Raw genomic sequence first — 17,430 nt, forward strand, 5'->3', positions numbered from 1 at the left:
AATAACTATTAATTTGCCAATGTGAGTAGGTAGAGTAGTGTGAAAATAAACACTAACTCTTTTATAAAAAATGTGAGGGTATGTGTTGGTGTGTTTGTGTTTGTAAGAGCTAAAGTAAGTTGGTGAGGATAGTAGATTAAAATAATGTTTTTTGGGTTTTTGAGGTGTATATTTGGAGTTAGATTGGATTGTTTTGCTAATGTGGATAGTCTATTGAAGTGATTTATAAAAAATTTTAAAATAGTAATGGGTAGCATAAAAGAGTAAGTGAGTGTTTCTTTTAGGTCCGCGCGTTGTTGGGTCATGATCTAGGTAAGATGAATTTTATGTTTTTAGGGGGATGTTTTAGTTCACGTCCGCGCTTTCAGTATAAATTGAAACTCGTTCGGCAGTCCAGCTACCCTTGTTGATTGATCAACACCAAAAAATGAACACGAGACTTGAGAAACTGTTGGAGCTTCATGTGCATCTGGAATATGCCAGGCGCATATTAAATGAACTGGCCGCGGAAGCCATTGTCAAGGAGGGAAGAATAAGAGAGGAGGAAAGAAGAAACAAAGAAGAGGAGGAGAGAAGATATAAAGAAGAAGAAGAAGAAAGAAGATATAAAGAGGAAAGAAGAAACAAAGAAGAGGAGGAGGAAAAGGAGAGAAGAAAAAATTTCAAAATCCCAGAGAGCGAAAATTGGGATTCTGAAGCGACATATCCTGCCTCTGCTCTCTCCCCCCAAAAGGTAAAAAGTAACTGGGGGATAAGATGCGTATGTGGCGCCAGGCCTGGAAGGTGCCACCATTAACCAGGTGCCCATGAAGTTCCAAACAAAACAGCCCTTTTCAGGGCTACCCAATACTCTAGAAAAGAAATAACTATCGATTTGCCAATGTGTGTAGGTAGAGTAGTGTGAATATAAACACTAACTCTTTCTTTAAAAAATGTGAGGGTCAGTGTTTGTGTGATTGTGTTTGTGTTTGTAAGTGATAAAGTAGATTATGGGTTTCTTTATTGTTTCTTAGCAAATGGGGAGAGTATAGTTTGGGTTATATTATATGAAATGAAATGAAAAAGTAGGGGATGTTTTCCTTCACGTCCGCGCGTTGTTGGGTCATGATCTAGGTAAGATCAATTTTATGTTTTTTAGGGGGATGTTTTCCATCACGTCCGCACTTTCAGTATAAAACTAACAGTGTTGGCCATTGGAGCTCATTCTACGGAATAAGCAAACAAGAAGATGCCAGCAGCTTCAGCTTTATACAACGATCTTATGGGAAGTTGGTATTGGATGGTAGATGGATTGAGTGTAGCAGAAAGGGTTGAACAGGAATGGAGGTATGAAGTGACAAAAGACTTCGTCACAAGACAAGTAAAGAGCCTGCACTTAGCCGTAAACATCGTGAAAGAAATGATAGAGGATGAGGAGAAGAGAATCAGAGGTTTAATTAACCCACCGTATGTCAAAGTGGGTAAGTTAAAAGAAGCAATAGATCATGTGACAAGTGCAAGGTGCTTTTTAGAAGACGTTGTAGAATGGACAGATTGGTGTTTCGCAAAGTGGGGGTTAGAAAAACTTAAGAAAGCTGAAGAACTAATGAGGAATGTGCTGACCAAAGAGGTCAAGAAGATAAAAGAAAAGTGGTCCAATGAAAGAAAAGACGAAGAAAATAGAAGAAAAAAGGATGAATTCGAAAAACTGAACACAAACTGGATGAAAATCCAAGAGAAGTTCCGGGCCATGGGCCACCCGGACTGGCTGCCGGAAACAGAAAAGAAGAAGAAGAAAGGAATGATGGACAAATTAAGAAGATGTTGGAAAAAGTTAAGAAGATAAAAGAAGAAGAAGAAAAACCCAAAGGTCCTTTTCAGGGCCAGCCATATATCTCGAAAAGAGATAGCCTTTCCATTGCCTACCCTTTTTTTAAAAAATTTTTAAAAAATCCCATGTTCAATTTCCCTTGACGCTATAAAGGCCCACTTTAGTGAAAGCCCTTGACGCTATAAAGGCCCACCCTGTTTAATTTCCTTTGACGCTAAAGTGCCCCACGATTTTTTCTTTCTCCATGTTAATTTCCCTTGACGGTAATCTTACCCACGATTTTTCTCCATGTTAATTTTCCCTTGACGGTAATCTTGCCCAAGTGGTCTTGTAATGCTAATTCCCATTGACCGTAAAGTGCCCCCCTTCACTACTTACAGTCCTGCAAATGAGTTTCTACCTATTTCAAGACTATGTAGCCAGTGCTTGTTACATGTACAGTCCTGTAAATGAGTTTCTACCTATTTCTAGGCAATGTAGCCAGAGCTTGCTACATGTATCTGAAAAACAATGCACAGGGGGATATACTTACTCATCTGTTGGATGATGTGTTGGTGAGGCTCCCCATAATTCTATTGCGCCAACCTCGCTGATTCGCTCTCTTGCATAACGCCTCCTTTAATAAACATCATATATATACAACTGTTACAAATCATATTTCCATTTTTTTTCAAGAAACACATTTCTAACTTTGTGACACATCATGTCAAGATACTATACATGACTGCAAGCAACATGTGAATATACTGCTAAATGATCCTAACACATATATTACACCTATCTAAATGATCCTAACACATATATTACTCCTATCTAAATGATCCTAATACATATTACTCCTATCTAAATGATCCTAACACATATATTACACCTATCTAAATGATCCCAACACATATGTTACTCCTATCTAAATGATTCTAACACATATGTTACTCTTATCGAAATGATCCCAACACATATATTACTCCTATCTAAATGATCCTAACACATATATTACTCCTATCTAAATGATCCTAACACATATATTACTCCTATCTAAATGATCCTAACACATATATTACACCTATCTAAATGATCCTAACGCATATATTACACCTATCTAAATGATCCTAACACATATATTACACCTATCTAAATGATCCTAACACATATATTACACCTATCTAAATGATCCTAACACATATATTACTCCTATCTAAATGATCCCAACCCATTTATTACTCTTACCTAAATGATCCCAACACATATATTACTCTTATCTAAATGATCCTAACACATATATTACTCTTATCTAAATGATCCTAACACATATATTACTCTTATCTAAATGATCCCAACACATATATTACTCTTACCTAAATGATCCCAACACATATATTACTCTTATCTAAATGATCCTAACACATATATTACTCTTATCTAAATGATCCTAACACATATATTACTCTTATCTAAATGATCCCAACCCATTTATTACTCTTATCTAAATGATCCTAACACATATATTAATCTTATCTGAATGATCCTAACTTGTGTATTATGACTAACCTTAATGGTCCTAACTTTGTATTACTATTTATCTCAATGAGCCCAAGTCATATTACTCATATCGCAATGATCTCAACTCAGGTATTACTCATATCGCAATGATCTCAACTCAGGTATTACTCAAATCATAATAACCTCAACTTATGCATTATTCATATCTAAATAATCTCAATTCATGTATTACTCATATCTTAATAATCTCAACTCATGTATTACTCATATCTAAATGATCTCAACTCGTATCTTAATAATCTCAATGTAGTACTGCATATATTATTGATCCTAACTCTTCTCATGTGTCTATGTGTTGAAGTCATAACAACCAAATTAAAAGAAACAAGCAGGGATGGAAAAAAAAGACACTAAACTGTCACCAAAATCATTTGCATTGCAACATTAATATGTTTCAGCTTTATGAAGCAATCTTACTTAAATATTGAAAAAGAAAAACAATCTTCAAACATTAATGGATATGTATACTGGGCATGAAACCAAATTTCCTACACATGAAATATGACCAACAGCATAGAAATAATTGCACTTTCAAAACAAAATTACTACATGTCAAGCCTCTGTTAACTCATACTCTTGTAAAATGTCTTCACAGACATCTCGGAAATGCTTAATTACGCGTATTTGGATGTGGCAAAATTCAAAGACTTGCCAGTCCTGCTTCAGCCACCTGCTTTGTGGGAAAATGTGTTGATCAATTAGCTGGGCTGATATTTACAATGACATAATTCAGTGACTGAAAGACCCCTTGATGTACATATATGATGTCATCATAAGAGTACATCAAAAAGAACATGATGCAATAGCTGGGCAGCAAGCTCAAAGGCTTTGACTCAGAAAGACCCAGAGATCTAAATGTGGTCATTTATCAAAGTACATCAAATAAACAACTTTAGCTTTCAGTATTGTGTTCATTTCTGAATGTATCGGAATAAGTAGTGCACGTGACCTCAGAATCAACACATGTTGAGACTTAGACAAAATGCCATTCGTAAATTTGGATAAGCATTTTGGGGTTAAACAACAAACTTACAAAGATTGTAATGAGATTTAGAAGAGTGCTAGATAGTTCGGACAGGACAGTAGCTAAGTGTAAGAAAGTGTGTGATGCCTAGCTTAGTGTTTGGAATAAGTCATTACTTGGATTGACAAAATTCAGTATCACTCTGATGGATGAACAAGAGCTATTTAAGAGGTACATTGACTGACCATACTCTTTTTTTAAATGCCCCTTGCCGTAGCCCGGTCAGTTCTAGTGTTGAAGCGAAATGTATTCATTAAGACATCTGCAACTAAGCCTAATTTTGATATCAATTACGTTGACAAACAAACTCTTGCCCATTCACAAGCATATGATTTGATAACTGATTGACCATTAACCATTTTCCGAGTAAGGCAACAACTATCAATTTCATGCATGATATCCTTTGATGATAAAACATACAAAGATGTGTTTTAAGATCAGAATCGGTGATCTGGATATATATTAACTGCCTCTTGTACACTATTTCATCATAAAATTTGTTTGAAACTGTAAGTGAACCAGTAGGCCTAACGGGAAATAATGGCAGACTTCACTAAGTCTGGGATGTACTAGTTTATTAGATTGTCTGTTTTCGTAAATCATTGGGCAAATATTGTCAGAAAAATATACAAATCATTTAAAGCAAAGCCAAGGTATTATTTTATTAAAGATTTAACTTTAAAATGCGAGATGAGCTTTAAGGCCTAAGCTGTTTTTTGACTTGACATGTATTTGCGAAAATACGGGGGAAAAACAGCAAATCAGACACTATTTAACCATTGCCTAAAATTACTACAATGATGTAGACAAATAAATAAACCATAAATTTGCAATCCTGTCAATGGACTGTTGTAATGAAGCTATAGTAAAGTGAGTGATTACATTATGAAAACCTCTCCATCTCAAAATAGATGCACTCACATCTGTTTTGATTCTGTAGGAAAGAAAGGACTGCAACTTTTGATGCTGGGACTCCTAATTTTACCAAATTGGGAGTCCTGGACTCATAGTTTTAAAATCCTAGCGAGACCTCTGGTCTTCAGATGAGTTTAAGCATAATACAAGATTTAAAAGTTAACCACAATCCTGGTCAACAGTTTGAAGTATCTGAATCTGTCAACAACACAAAACTAAATTAAAGTTAAATTTTACCTTTCAAAAAATTCTGGAGCCATTCCATTATCTCTTGGTTTGAATTCCCTATGTGAACCATTTTGGTACCTTGAATTTTCTGAGGAAAATGAACCAAATCTTCCTGTATCAGGTGACACTGATCTTTCTCTTGTTGGTGAATTTGAATACCTGCCATTGTGAATTTGCCTGTCTTTTCCATCATGCTTAGATCTTACTTGTGGTGAGGAAGATCTGCTTCTGGATCGTGCTCTCGAGTGATTCTGGTATGACTTTATGTTCTGTTCCTTTGAGAAAGACCTTGACGCTGAAGCACTCATTCTTCCTCTATCAGGACTTGGGCTGCTTGATGATTTGGTCATATTTTTCCACCTGAAATAATTTACTCATTAAAGTCCCTCTGAAAAAAAGAAAAAACAACATGTAACACTGCAAAGCAAATCATAAAATATTCATAATGAGATGAGGTCAAATAATCACATTAGCTTAGCTTTGGCAATATAACAGGAGTTTATCTATGCAATCATTACTGATTCCTGGGCCTGTCTGTACATTCTTTGGGCACTTTCTCTAAGTCATAACATGAATGCCACTGAATTTAATACCTAAACAGTTGTTCCCAACCTTTTATGACTATGGCCTGAAAATAAAATTGTGCCTCACACACTTCCCTTCCAAGTTTTTATAAATTTTACCTCTCAAAAAAATCCTGTAAACCTTCCAGACCCCTCCAGAACATCCTTGCAACCCTGATTTGGGTTGTGACCTGGGGATTGGGAACCAATGACCTAATGGGTGCTGTAGTGGCTCAGTGGATAAGCCATTGCAAATGTAGCCATAAGGCTGCAGGTTCAAGTCCCACCATAAACACTTTTATGTAAGATCATGGCTTTTTTTGTTCATAGGAGATTAAACCTTGAAGTATTCCAAGAGGAATTCATATTTGGTTTGGGTTATTATATTTATTTTTGTATTAATAGCTAAGAAATACAAAATATACATGTAAACTAATTTATTAGTAATGTGTGTGTGTGTGACTTAGATTTTTAACATAGCTTTAACAATTTTTCAGTCATATCGCTACGATGAATGCATCGTGGCAGTTTATAGTCTAGCACTGGGGCATCATAACACAGACATGTAGCATGATGTCCCACCCAGTCACATTATCCTGACACAAGACCAACCAGTCCTAAAACTAACCTCTTAATGCTGAGCGCCATGCAAGGCAGCTGTAAGTATCATTTTTGAAAGTCTTTGGTATGACTCTGCCAGGGATTGAACCCATGACTCCAAGGTGGATGCTCTAACCACTAGGTCACCAGAGCGGTTTCTAAGTAACGGCAACTAATATATGAAATGCCTTAAAATAATGCACAATACATGTGATAACCTGTTATTTCAGGACTAGCTACTCTCAAAATCTATTCAACCTATCAAATCTGCTTCAAGTTATTCAAGAACAAAATTAATGTAGTAAATTCTATAGCAATAATTCTCTGATAAACTTGAACATGGTTTTACATGAAGCATATTCTCTTTAAAGCGAACATTTTTTTCTTACACATAATTTAAAATTGTAAAGAATCTTGGATATTTAGATCCAGTTGTTGGTATGCAACACTGACAGTTTTAGTTCTCAAGCCCTGATACTAAACTGCTATTAGTAAATTACTGCAGTATTTCTCTAAGTAAATACCTTTTATTATAATTTACAGGCATTTTACAAAGTAGTCATATAAATTATATATAAATAATCAAATGATTATCAAATTAGAGTGCTACTTTTTACATTTCTATTTTATGTTTACCTTAGTTTAAGTTAATAATAATAATAATAATAATAATCATAACTTTATTAACACAGTCTAATGGAATTAGTCTGGAACTGGTTTACCTTTTGCCTTCTACTTTTTACATATATTTACTTGAATGCTCATAAAATCTGTAAACACACATCTCTCCCCATCTCTCTCTCGCATCTGCATTTGCTATGGCAAAAGTAAAAGCATATTTCAAGAATGGCAGTTTCGTTTGTTCACACATGGTCAAAAGTAAAGTAAAAACATTCACTATCATCCCGACTGTGTATTATTTTATTATATTTTTACAAACTTTTCTGTTAAAATTTATGTAGCTTGCAAAATTAATTTGTTTATACTTTTAAACCTTTTTCTGTGACTTTGATAATCTAGTTGTCCAGATGATTTACAGGATTTCCCAGTTGGTTACATACCTGCCATATTCCCAAAACTGTGTTTAGGTTTCTTGATAGCTGATTGCTTCCTGAATCACAGGGCGCTTAGATATATTGACTTCCAAAATGAATCACACTTTGCGTTTAATCTATGGAGTAAAAGCTGACTAAAAATGAACTCAGTTGTTCTGCTTTGTGAACTTTACCTATGCAGACTAGCATGATGTGCTTCCCCACAGCAGTCTTCAAGGGACAAAACACATCACTTACATACTGTCAGCCAATTAAGCAGTACGTGAAATGGCAGCTGTTTATACCAGACCATCTTGCCTTATAACAATCAGCTGTATAACCTGTCCTAAAGACTGGACTGTTTACTGCTTATACAAACTACATCCTGGTATGGGCATCTAGTGAGGTGTTTTTTCTTCATTTTTTTCAAGAGTACCGAAAATTATGTTTTGAAACATGACCATGTCATAGCACAAGGTTACAGCAGTAGCCACCAAGATTGCTATAAACAAGATTATTTGCAACTAGTTCTGCTGATTCCACTCATTTTAATTTGAAGTGATCAATAAATATATGATAACCAAACAAAAGCTCCCTTTTCTGACAGTGCCTTGTACTGTTGTAGCCATAAAACTCAACAACACAGGTTTGGATATTATTAAACAGTACGGGTCTGATGAAAATTTGTCAGTATATTTTTGACCCCCATATTTTTTATTTTACCCCCAGTTCTGACACCAAGTTTTTTTTAAAACCCACAAATTTACACCCCTGGGGGACACACTGGTTAATAAAGCGCTCAGGGCTTCTATAGTCGACATCGGAACAAGGCACACATCGTCGTTCCTTAGGCAGTATGACGGGCGACCACAAACATACATATCAAGGTCGATGTCTTACATTCTAGGACTAACGTTGGCACTGTAATGTTCAGACATTTCACTATATACATGTACTATCTATCAAAATGTCTGCTGCACTATGAAATAATTTTGTTATGTCATGTCAGTAAAATAGTTCAAACATGTTTAACACAGGCACTTGATTCTGGGGTAAACTAATGTGTACACTCACTATATAACATATATAGTGAGTACACATTAGTTTACCCCAGAATCAAGTGCCTGTGATGTTTTACGTAGTTTACCCAGAACAACGATGTTAAATAATATTTATTGCATCTTTTTAAAAATATATAAATATAAAAATTATATGATTCATGCGTTTTTGAACACCCTTGATAATTAATTCTTCCCAATGCTTGTAACTAGTGAGTATAATGTCACCTTTCCTAATTATGAATAACATCGAAATTTCATGTAAACACACGAGTTCCCGGAAGTTGATGATATAGCATTGAGACTGGTCTACTAAAAGATAGGTGAGTATAATACTCCATTGCGCGAAAAATACCGGTTATTTTCGTGTAAATGGTCATCGGAGAAAAGAACCGTGCATGTTTCTATTTCACCGATGAAATCATTTTGTGCAGTAACTCATTTTACATTTAATGTATATTTTTATTATAAAGGGTTAAAAATATGTACTTTTCGTTGAACAGGTCCTTTTCGCGCAAAGGACCAAGTACATATTTACTCACAGTATCATTTAATATTTATATTTTGCAAATGAACTTATAGTAGTAGCAAATATTGCATAGCATTTAATATACCTTTCTTAATAAAAGAGTGTTAAAAATTGGTACTTTTTGAGAAAGAATGTCGTCTGTGAAAATGACCTAGCACGTTTTAACTAACAGTTTCAATCAACATTTCTATTTCATGAATGAAATTAATTTGTGTATTTATTATTTCTTTAAATCTTTGCTCGAAATTGATGATGTGCTCAATTTCTTTCAAATGAATATTTATAAATATTGAAAACTGTGTGCCTGGGGGTGAAAGGAAAGACAGCTCCAAGTACTCTAATTTTCAAGCTAAAAAAAACCTAGTTAAAAACAATCGTTATCAAGAAATGTATTGAAATAAAAGCATTTCTTTTCACATACAAAAAAAATTACTTAAGCTAAGTATCCAATGGAGACAAATCATTGCAACTGCTCCTCAGTTAAGGCCAATACACAGCTAAGCATAGTTATAGAGGAAGCCCTTTCTACTATGAACCCTAGGTGTTACTCTGGACAGTACTCTCACCTTGCACCAACATGTCATGAACATATGCAAGGCTGTATATCTTGAGCTGAGACGCATCAGCTCCATTCGCAAATATCTTTCAGTTGATGCCACTAAAACACTTGTGTGTTCATTAGTACTTTCAAGACTGGACTATTGTAACTCAATTCTGTATGGTTCATCTCAATATCTGCTCCAGAAACTTCAAAAAGTTCAAAACACAGCTGCTCAAAACATACTTAGAGTACCATGATCAGAGCACACCTTCCCACTGCTCTGTACCCTACACTGGATGTCCATTTGATCCAGAATCAAACACAAAATTTGTTTTCTGCGCTATGTTTCACTGTCGGACTCTAGTCCAACATACCTATCCAACCTTACCCATGTGTACACACCAGCAAGATACTTACGCTTCTCTTCTGACAATCATATACTCATTATACCCACTTAAAAAACAAAGTCATATGGACAGCGTTCTTTTGCATACCAGGGCCCAGAAACGTGGAATGAATTGCCCACTGAACTTAGACACAACAACACAGTGATCAAATTCAAGAAGGCTCTCAAAACTCACTTATTTTGAATGCAAGAACAAACGTAAAGACCTAATAATGTTTCCTGCCTGAAATATTCTCAGCATGTTTTTTATTTTTAATGTTTTTCTAATTTCATAGTGTTTGTTTTTGTAATAATATTATATGTTATTTTATCTTATAGGTGTTGTCTAATGTTGTAAAGCGCTTAGAACTTCTAAAGATTAGGCTCTATACAAAGTCCTCATTATTATTATTATTATTACTATTATATTCAACATAATTGCATGTATGATATTGTAGGAATAATTTTTGTTAAACATTTAAATATAATTTATATACTTTAGCCATTCGCCACCCACACATCTTAAAATTGTATCTATTTCATATGTATAGTGATGTCTAGCACTAGGGCATCATGCAGCAGACATGTAGCATGATGTCCCACCCAGTCACATTATCCTGACACCAGGCCGACCAGTCCTAACACTAACCTCTTAATGCTGAGTGCCAAGTGAGCCAGATGTTAGTACCATTTTTGTAAGTCTTTGGTATGACTCGGCCAGGGATCGAACCCGCGACATCTCGCATCTGAGGTGGACACTTTTCCCAAGGTGTTTTTCACTGGTTATACTGGTCATTTAAAAAGGACATCTTATATCTTTGACATTGTTAAAAGGACTTTAGTGTAATTGATTCATGTGAGTAATTTGAGTTGTGGATTATACAGCTAATTCCTTACTTCATACACCACTATCAAGACACCACTTGCTCCACTTGGTCATTTTTACTTCCTTGACTTCAACGATAAATGGGAACAACACCCACACACCCCAAAACAAGCAACAAATCAACCAACCAACCAAAAAAAAATCGATACATTTTTTATATTTTTTTCCTAATTCATTTATTTCATTTATTGCACTTTCTTTTCTGGTTAGTTTCATTTTCCCTGTTTTAATAACTATTAATTTATAACTATTCAGGCTATTTTTCGAGCACATTGGAACACTCATTTTGGTTAGTTGTGTGCCTAGCTGATGTACAATTTCCACAAATACATTACCCAAAGAAATTTCAGCCACAGTGCATGAAAGTAACATTATGGCATGATAACAGTCTACCCAATGTGCATATTGCAATTACAAACAATTTTATACTTAGTCTGGATCTCTGTTTTTTATGCTCACTGCTTTGCTCTCCAGTATCGTGTACCTATAGCGGAGTGCAACACAGGGACCATGCGAAGCACTGTTCCAGATACCGCAATAAGCTAATAGTTTATTCGAGTTTTAATGTTTTGAACCAGTCTAAAGTTGTTCTTGAAATTCTATTTCTCGAATAAAATTTAGTAATTCAAATACTAAATAAGATATTTCCTTTAAAGGTAAATATTACATTCTATCTTTGTTGTTCTTGTGGAGAATTTTTTGATCTCGTTGATACGAAAGTTTCGTAGTTGCCGTAGCAATGTTTAAAAAATGGCTGCCGATGTACCCGGAGTAAAATTTGACACTGGACAAACATTATTTGACTATTCTGCAAACTGCTTCCCAGTTCGAAGTTTTATAACAAAAGGAGAAGATGGTTTGTTTAAAAAACTATAATAAGATCCATGATATCTATAACAAGATCTTTTTTTTTATCCGATGTACTTGGGATCTTTATGGTATAACCTATTTTCGTATATTTACCTTCTACTCAGTTTGTCATTTTATGTGTGCAGGGTGACGAGGATCGCAGATTAGATAGGGAAGATAGAATTTAATATGATATCGATCATTATAATTAGTAGAATTATCCCTTTTAATGACCAAAAGTGAACAGGTGTTAGGTCACCAAAATATCGACGATTATAGTTTTTGCATTAATCCCCGTTTGTTTGTAAACACCCCCAACCGATTTCAATAACGAAGATTTTTAGAGTGATAAAAATGCATGGAACTTTGTCAGTTCATTCATTGATTGATTTATAATTTCTAACCTAACTGTGACCTGAGTGGCCCAAACTCTGGCATCCTTTGCATGTTTCATGTTTCACAAAGATTCCTTACTAACATGGTACCATATTGCATACATTATGGGCAAGTCTATGTTCCTCAGACAACAGAATGATGTTTATGCTATTCTGTAAATTACCATGACGTTGAGAGTTGAAAGTTATATCCCTTTGTACACTTGTACATATAAATTACAATGTCTTGTTAAAACCATGTGAATGGCAAATTTGTGCTTGTCATTCTTTTTCCTTGCTTGATTAGAAATTGTAAATGTTGGAAGCAGACGATGTAGTGTTTTCCTTATATGAACATACATGTGTAGTCGTGCGACACCCTTCACTGAAAATAGACTCGTCCAGGATCTGGAAATGAGTAGCCAGCATGGTCATCTTTTACACTGAAAATTTCTGTTTGGTATGAATGAACAGATGGTAATGGTGTTTGGGCCTTCCTGTTCGTAATCAGGTTTGAAATTATAAATCAGTCAATGAACTAAGTTGTGTGCATTTTATCTCAATTACGCTTTTGTTTTTCACACTGGTTGGGGGTACAAACAAATGGTATGGTACATTCAGAATATATTATTCATCCAGCTCCTTGTTCAGTAATGTTTGGTCAAGATTGCTATAATACTGGCATACTAGAAGTTCTGATAAGTAACTAGTCCCAAAAAGTTGAGGATGTTGACCCTGATAGGTAGGGGTGAAATGATACACCTGTGCTGCGTATCAATACTATTCATGTTACATAGCCTGTGATATGATACATATTGATGCACCTGATGGACTTTCCATCTTTTATAGGTGGGTGGTGCCTCTTTATGTATAGGGACACACTGGTTGTATTTCCAGTATGCAGATTACAGATATAGATATAGTTGTCACATATTTATATGCAATTCTCATCGATGACAAGAAAACAAAAATACTTTCAAACAGAATACCTGTTGGTTGTCATTGAGTTTTATTCAGCATTTTAGACTATTTAATTGTGGCTCCATATAACTCACTTTAGCCACAACACACTTTGTTTTACATTGCATTTCTAACTTAAACTTGGAAGATATAATTATACATGTACTTTGATAAACATCAGCTGTTTGACATCTGCCTTCTTGCTGATCCTGTGATAATTTTATTTATTCCATCAGCACCTTCATTCACTGGTTAAATATCTCTGAATTAAAAGAGAAATTCCAAATTTGTTCCCCATGTACAATTTAAGGAGAGAAGCTTCCAGGATTTTATCTTAAGGTGGATTTCACCCATTGTCAACAAAGGAAGGGGAGAGTAGAAAAGAATGAGGAGGATGAAACAGTCATGGTTCAATATTTACCTTACAATTCAATACTCCACTTTTTTAGAGCTCTACTGAATCAAAATCTTTAAAAGATGATACCTCTTTTTGTACAAGTATTAATCTTTTCATTATTTCTGAGTACATTAAGTTCCTTTATGAATATTTTTCTGTGCTTCCTTCTGACAGGGAATATTCCTAGCTAGCTTTGTCAGCTTGAAAATGTTGTGAAACTGATCTTTGTGCCTGTTATTTAAAGTTTTCCAGAGCTCACATATATTATTATATGGATAAATCTGCTCCAAAATAGGAGTTTTCACTAACACAGACTTACTCCTTGAATCAGTAGTTTGCTGACCTCCTATGCCAGATTTGTTATCTGTTCCATGATGCTGTATTAAGGTTTTTAGTCAGTCAATGTGTATTCTGCATGTATAGAAGGAGGTATTCAAACAAATACCTTCTTAATTCCACTTTGTTCATCCTTATTTATTCAGTTTATCTTAACCCTGATATGGATATATGGTTTTGTAGCATATGATCCACAGAGATAAACTGATTGATAAAAAAGATGAAGATTGCATTTTACTTTAAAATTGTCTGTTCAGTTAGATCCAGTATTCTGCCCTTTCGAAACACCAATGAAAGGGAGATTGATCGTCATGCCCTCTATTTTTGGTTCATCAAACATGTACATCTGACTCTATTAAGCACCATTTTTCGGGCTAAAAATCACTCACTGGTATCTCCATTAACAAATTTCCCAGCTCCAATAATCCAACATTTACCAGCTCCAAGATACTTCATAACTTTGATAATTATTGTTATCATCATGATCATCAGCCAGTATTTGGTGAACAAGAACGTGATGAACAATGCCGGGAATCAGACATTTTGGGTTTTTCAGGTGGAATGTATTGTATACACGCATCTGTAAAACTTCCTTTATGGAGGGTTCAAACTATGCCATAATGCTTATTCCAGGACATAATGTGCCAATAAAATTTAGTTTAACAACCATTTTTGGCATGCATGAAGACTCAGATGCATACCCAAAAAAGCAGATGTCATGACAAGAATGGTTAAATAAAAATGGCTTGCATTGTTGAGCATATTTTTATTCGCAGGACATTCAACTAATTTGTGGGAGTATTCGCGCATAACCATTCTCCAAGTGTGTGATTTTGTACATATTTTGCATGATTCATGTAAGCGCACACCCTGACAGTATCTCTGTTAATTTTATTTTGTATATAAATGACATTAGTGCGAAGTTTCTCTGTTGCTTTGCTAGTACTTACTGTCTGTCATGCAGGGAATAAGTCACACTGATTGCTGATTGGTAGTTAATATTTAACCTTGACCAGAACAAACAGTAACCACCAATAAAGTTTGAACTAACATATTTCACCAAGTGATACACCGGTGGTGTAGCTTTCAAATTGACCGAAGTTGACAAGATCAAATTCAATGTAGGAACTTCATGTAAATTTGGTTATTATTAACGATGAGTAAAGTACTTCATTATATTCATTATGCACATGGAAAATGTTTGGAATGTATCCTTTATGCTGAACATGCTGCAGGGTTATGATAATTGAATTGGGGTTGGGGCAGATTACAAACCATGCAACTTTGTTTGAATTTGCAGACGGTAAGTGAGTATTCTCAATAGTCTCTTTTGTTTTTACTATTAAAAATGAGTGCCTAGGAATGCAAATGCTGTTTCAGATGAATTATGTATTTAAAGAATAAAAAGGCGAACTAATAATAATCATTCATTACTGCTGAAGATTAAAATAACTTATGTACGGTAAGTATCATTTTGTATCGATTCTCCTTCCCTTGTATCGATATGTGTATTGTTCCAGCAAAAGTATTGATGCATTAATATATTGATGAATCGTTTCACCCCTAGTATTAGGGTCACTGTATTACTGCCATAATAATGATTGATATGTGTCTATATTCTGACTGCATCTGGAGAAGGAGACAATATTTTCACAAATATCTCAAACAGTTGGCAGCCCATGTTAACATTGTTGCACAGCTAAGAGTATAACTGTCATTCATACTACACTGTTGCACCCAGGCTGTTTGATCCCCCACCCCCCATTTTTCGAGTAATTACTACAATAACAGAATTTTAAAGTTGGAAAAGTTGCATAAAAGAAATAAAATGCTCACATATTTATTCTAATGGTGTGTATAAATTATAGTAAATTCAGATAGTGCTGTCTTTTGCATTATGCCATACTACAGTCACCTTTTTGTGTGTTACTATGATTCAGCACAGCTTTAATTTAGAATTGGAGTCACTGGAAATGAGTCAATGTGCATGTATGTTGTTCTGCATGGAGAGGTATTAAAATTTATACTGCATCAATGTGATATCAGTAGTTGCTTGTACTTATCAATTTTCAAGTGTTATAATTTGTTCAATGAAGCAGATTTTCAATTTTTTTTTATGGAGAAAGATATAAATCTCTCCCCAATAGCTTCTGCAGTACCTGGTGCAAATGCTCAGGACGAATTATCTGGTGGGCTGCTGCTGAAGTAGGCAAGCATGACAGATGCTGCTGAGATAATGTTCATATTACTGAGGAAAATGGCAATGATTGCCCATGCAAAAAAACAAGTATGTGTCAAGGTTTCAATTAGCATGGACCAGAACATTTTGATGTTTGAAATGGAACAAAAATGGTGGTATGACAGGCATTCAGGGAGGGTTGCATAAATGTCTTGGCATCCGTCCGTCTACGGGAGACGATGGCGTAGCTCCATAGTAAGCTTTTGTCTATCCTTCTTTCTAGCTGTCTTTTCAGCTTGTTTTATTCTTCTCTCTTCCTCTGCATTTTGAACTCCCTGCCTGACAGCTAGGCGCCAGCTGGAACGGTTGTTTGCACAGCTCTCCCAGTCACTGACATTGATGTTTGCTGTCTTCATATCCTTCTTGCAAACATCTTTGTAGCGCAGATGTGGTTGTCCAGTTGGTCGTGCACCTTCTGCTAACTCCCCATATAACAGGTCCTTGGGAATGCGACCTGGGTCCATTCTTTTGACATGGCCAAGCCAGCGAAGGCGCCTCTCGCTGAGAATGGAGAACATGCTGTTCATGTTGGCACGTTCTAGAACCTCTGTGTTGGGTACTTTGTCCTGCCACTGGATGTGCAGAATGCGCCACAGACATCTCAGGTGGAAGCTGTTGAGTTTCCTCTCGTGTCTTGCATAGGTGGTCCATGTTTCGCTGCTGTAGAGAAGTGAGCTGAGTACGCAGGCTTGGTAGACACGCAGTTTGGTCTTCTCTGTGAGGTTGGGCTTGTTCCAGACTTTCTGGTTAAGTCTGGCCATCACTGCTGCTGCCTTGGCAATCCTGCCGTTCACCTCAGAATCAATGGAGAGTGAGCTGGAGATGTTAGATCCAAGGTATGTGAAGTTCTCGACAACTTCCAAGTTGTACCCATTGATGGTGACAGAGGGAGGGGAGTCTGCGTCCTGCACCATGACGTTCATTTTCTTCAAACTGATGGTCAGTCCAAATTCCTTACAAGCATGGGAGAGGCGGCATACCAGCTGCTGCAGTCCATTCCGTTTGTGATGTCAAGGCTGCATCGTCGGCGAAGAGCAATTCACAGATGAGTACCTCTGTGACTTTAGTCTTAGCACGGAGTCGGGCAATGTTGAACAGCTTGCCATCAGCCCTGGTATGGATGTACACTCCCTCGCTGTAGT

General features: G+C 35.8%; 2 protein-coding genes across 3 annotated transcripts in view; one reads left to right on the plus strand and one right to left on the minus strand.

Moving 5' to 3' along the window:
- LOC149799378 (uncharacterized) overlaps window positions 1-9,106 on the minus strand; it is a 54,388-nt gene extending 45,282 nt beyond the window's left edge. The window contains exons 1-3 of the mRNA XM_089958711.1: window positions 9,021-9,106; window positions 5,547-5,925; window positions 2,343-2,426 (exon numbers count right to left, since the gene is read on the minus strand). Coding sequence (XP_089814837.1) covers window positions 2,343-2,426; window positions 5,547-5,887 — 425 coding nt within the window. The 5' untranslated portion in view covers window positions 5,888-5,925; window positions 9,021-9,106. The remainder of the gene's footprint in view (window positions 1-2,342; window positions 2,427-5,546; window positions 5,926-9,020) is intronic.
- Window positions 9,107-11,867: 2,761 nt separating this feature from the next.
- The window catches only part of LOC149799379 (X-ray radiation resistance-associated protein 1-like), a 43,621-nt gene continuing 38,058 nt past the window's right edge, over window positions 11,868-17,430 (plus strand). For both annotated transcript variants that reach the window (XM_089958712.1, XM_089958713.1), the window contains exon 1: window positions 11,868-11,989. In XM_089958712.1, coding sequence (XP_089814838.1) covers window positions 11,884-11,989 — 106 coding nt within the window. In that variant the 5' untranslated portion in view covers window positions 11,868-11,883. The remainder of the gene's footprint in view (window positions 11,990-17,430) is intronic.

Source organism: Sinohyriopsis cumingii, chromosome 5 (genome assembly GCF_028554795.1).
Source record: "Sinohyriopsis cumingii isolate HCF-2022 chromosome 5, ASM2855479v2, whole genome shotgun sequence".
Lineage (NCBI taxonomy): Eukaryota > Metazoa > Mollusca > Bivalvia > Unionida > Unionidae > Sinohyriopsis > Sinohyriopsis cumingii.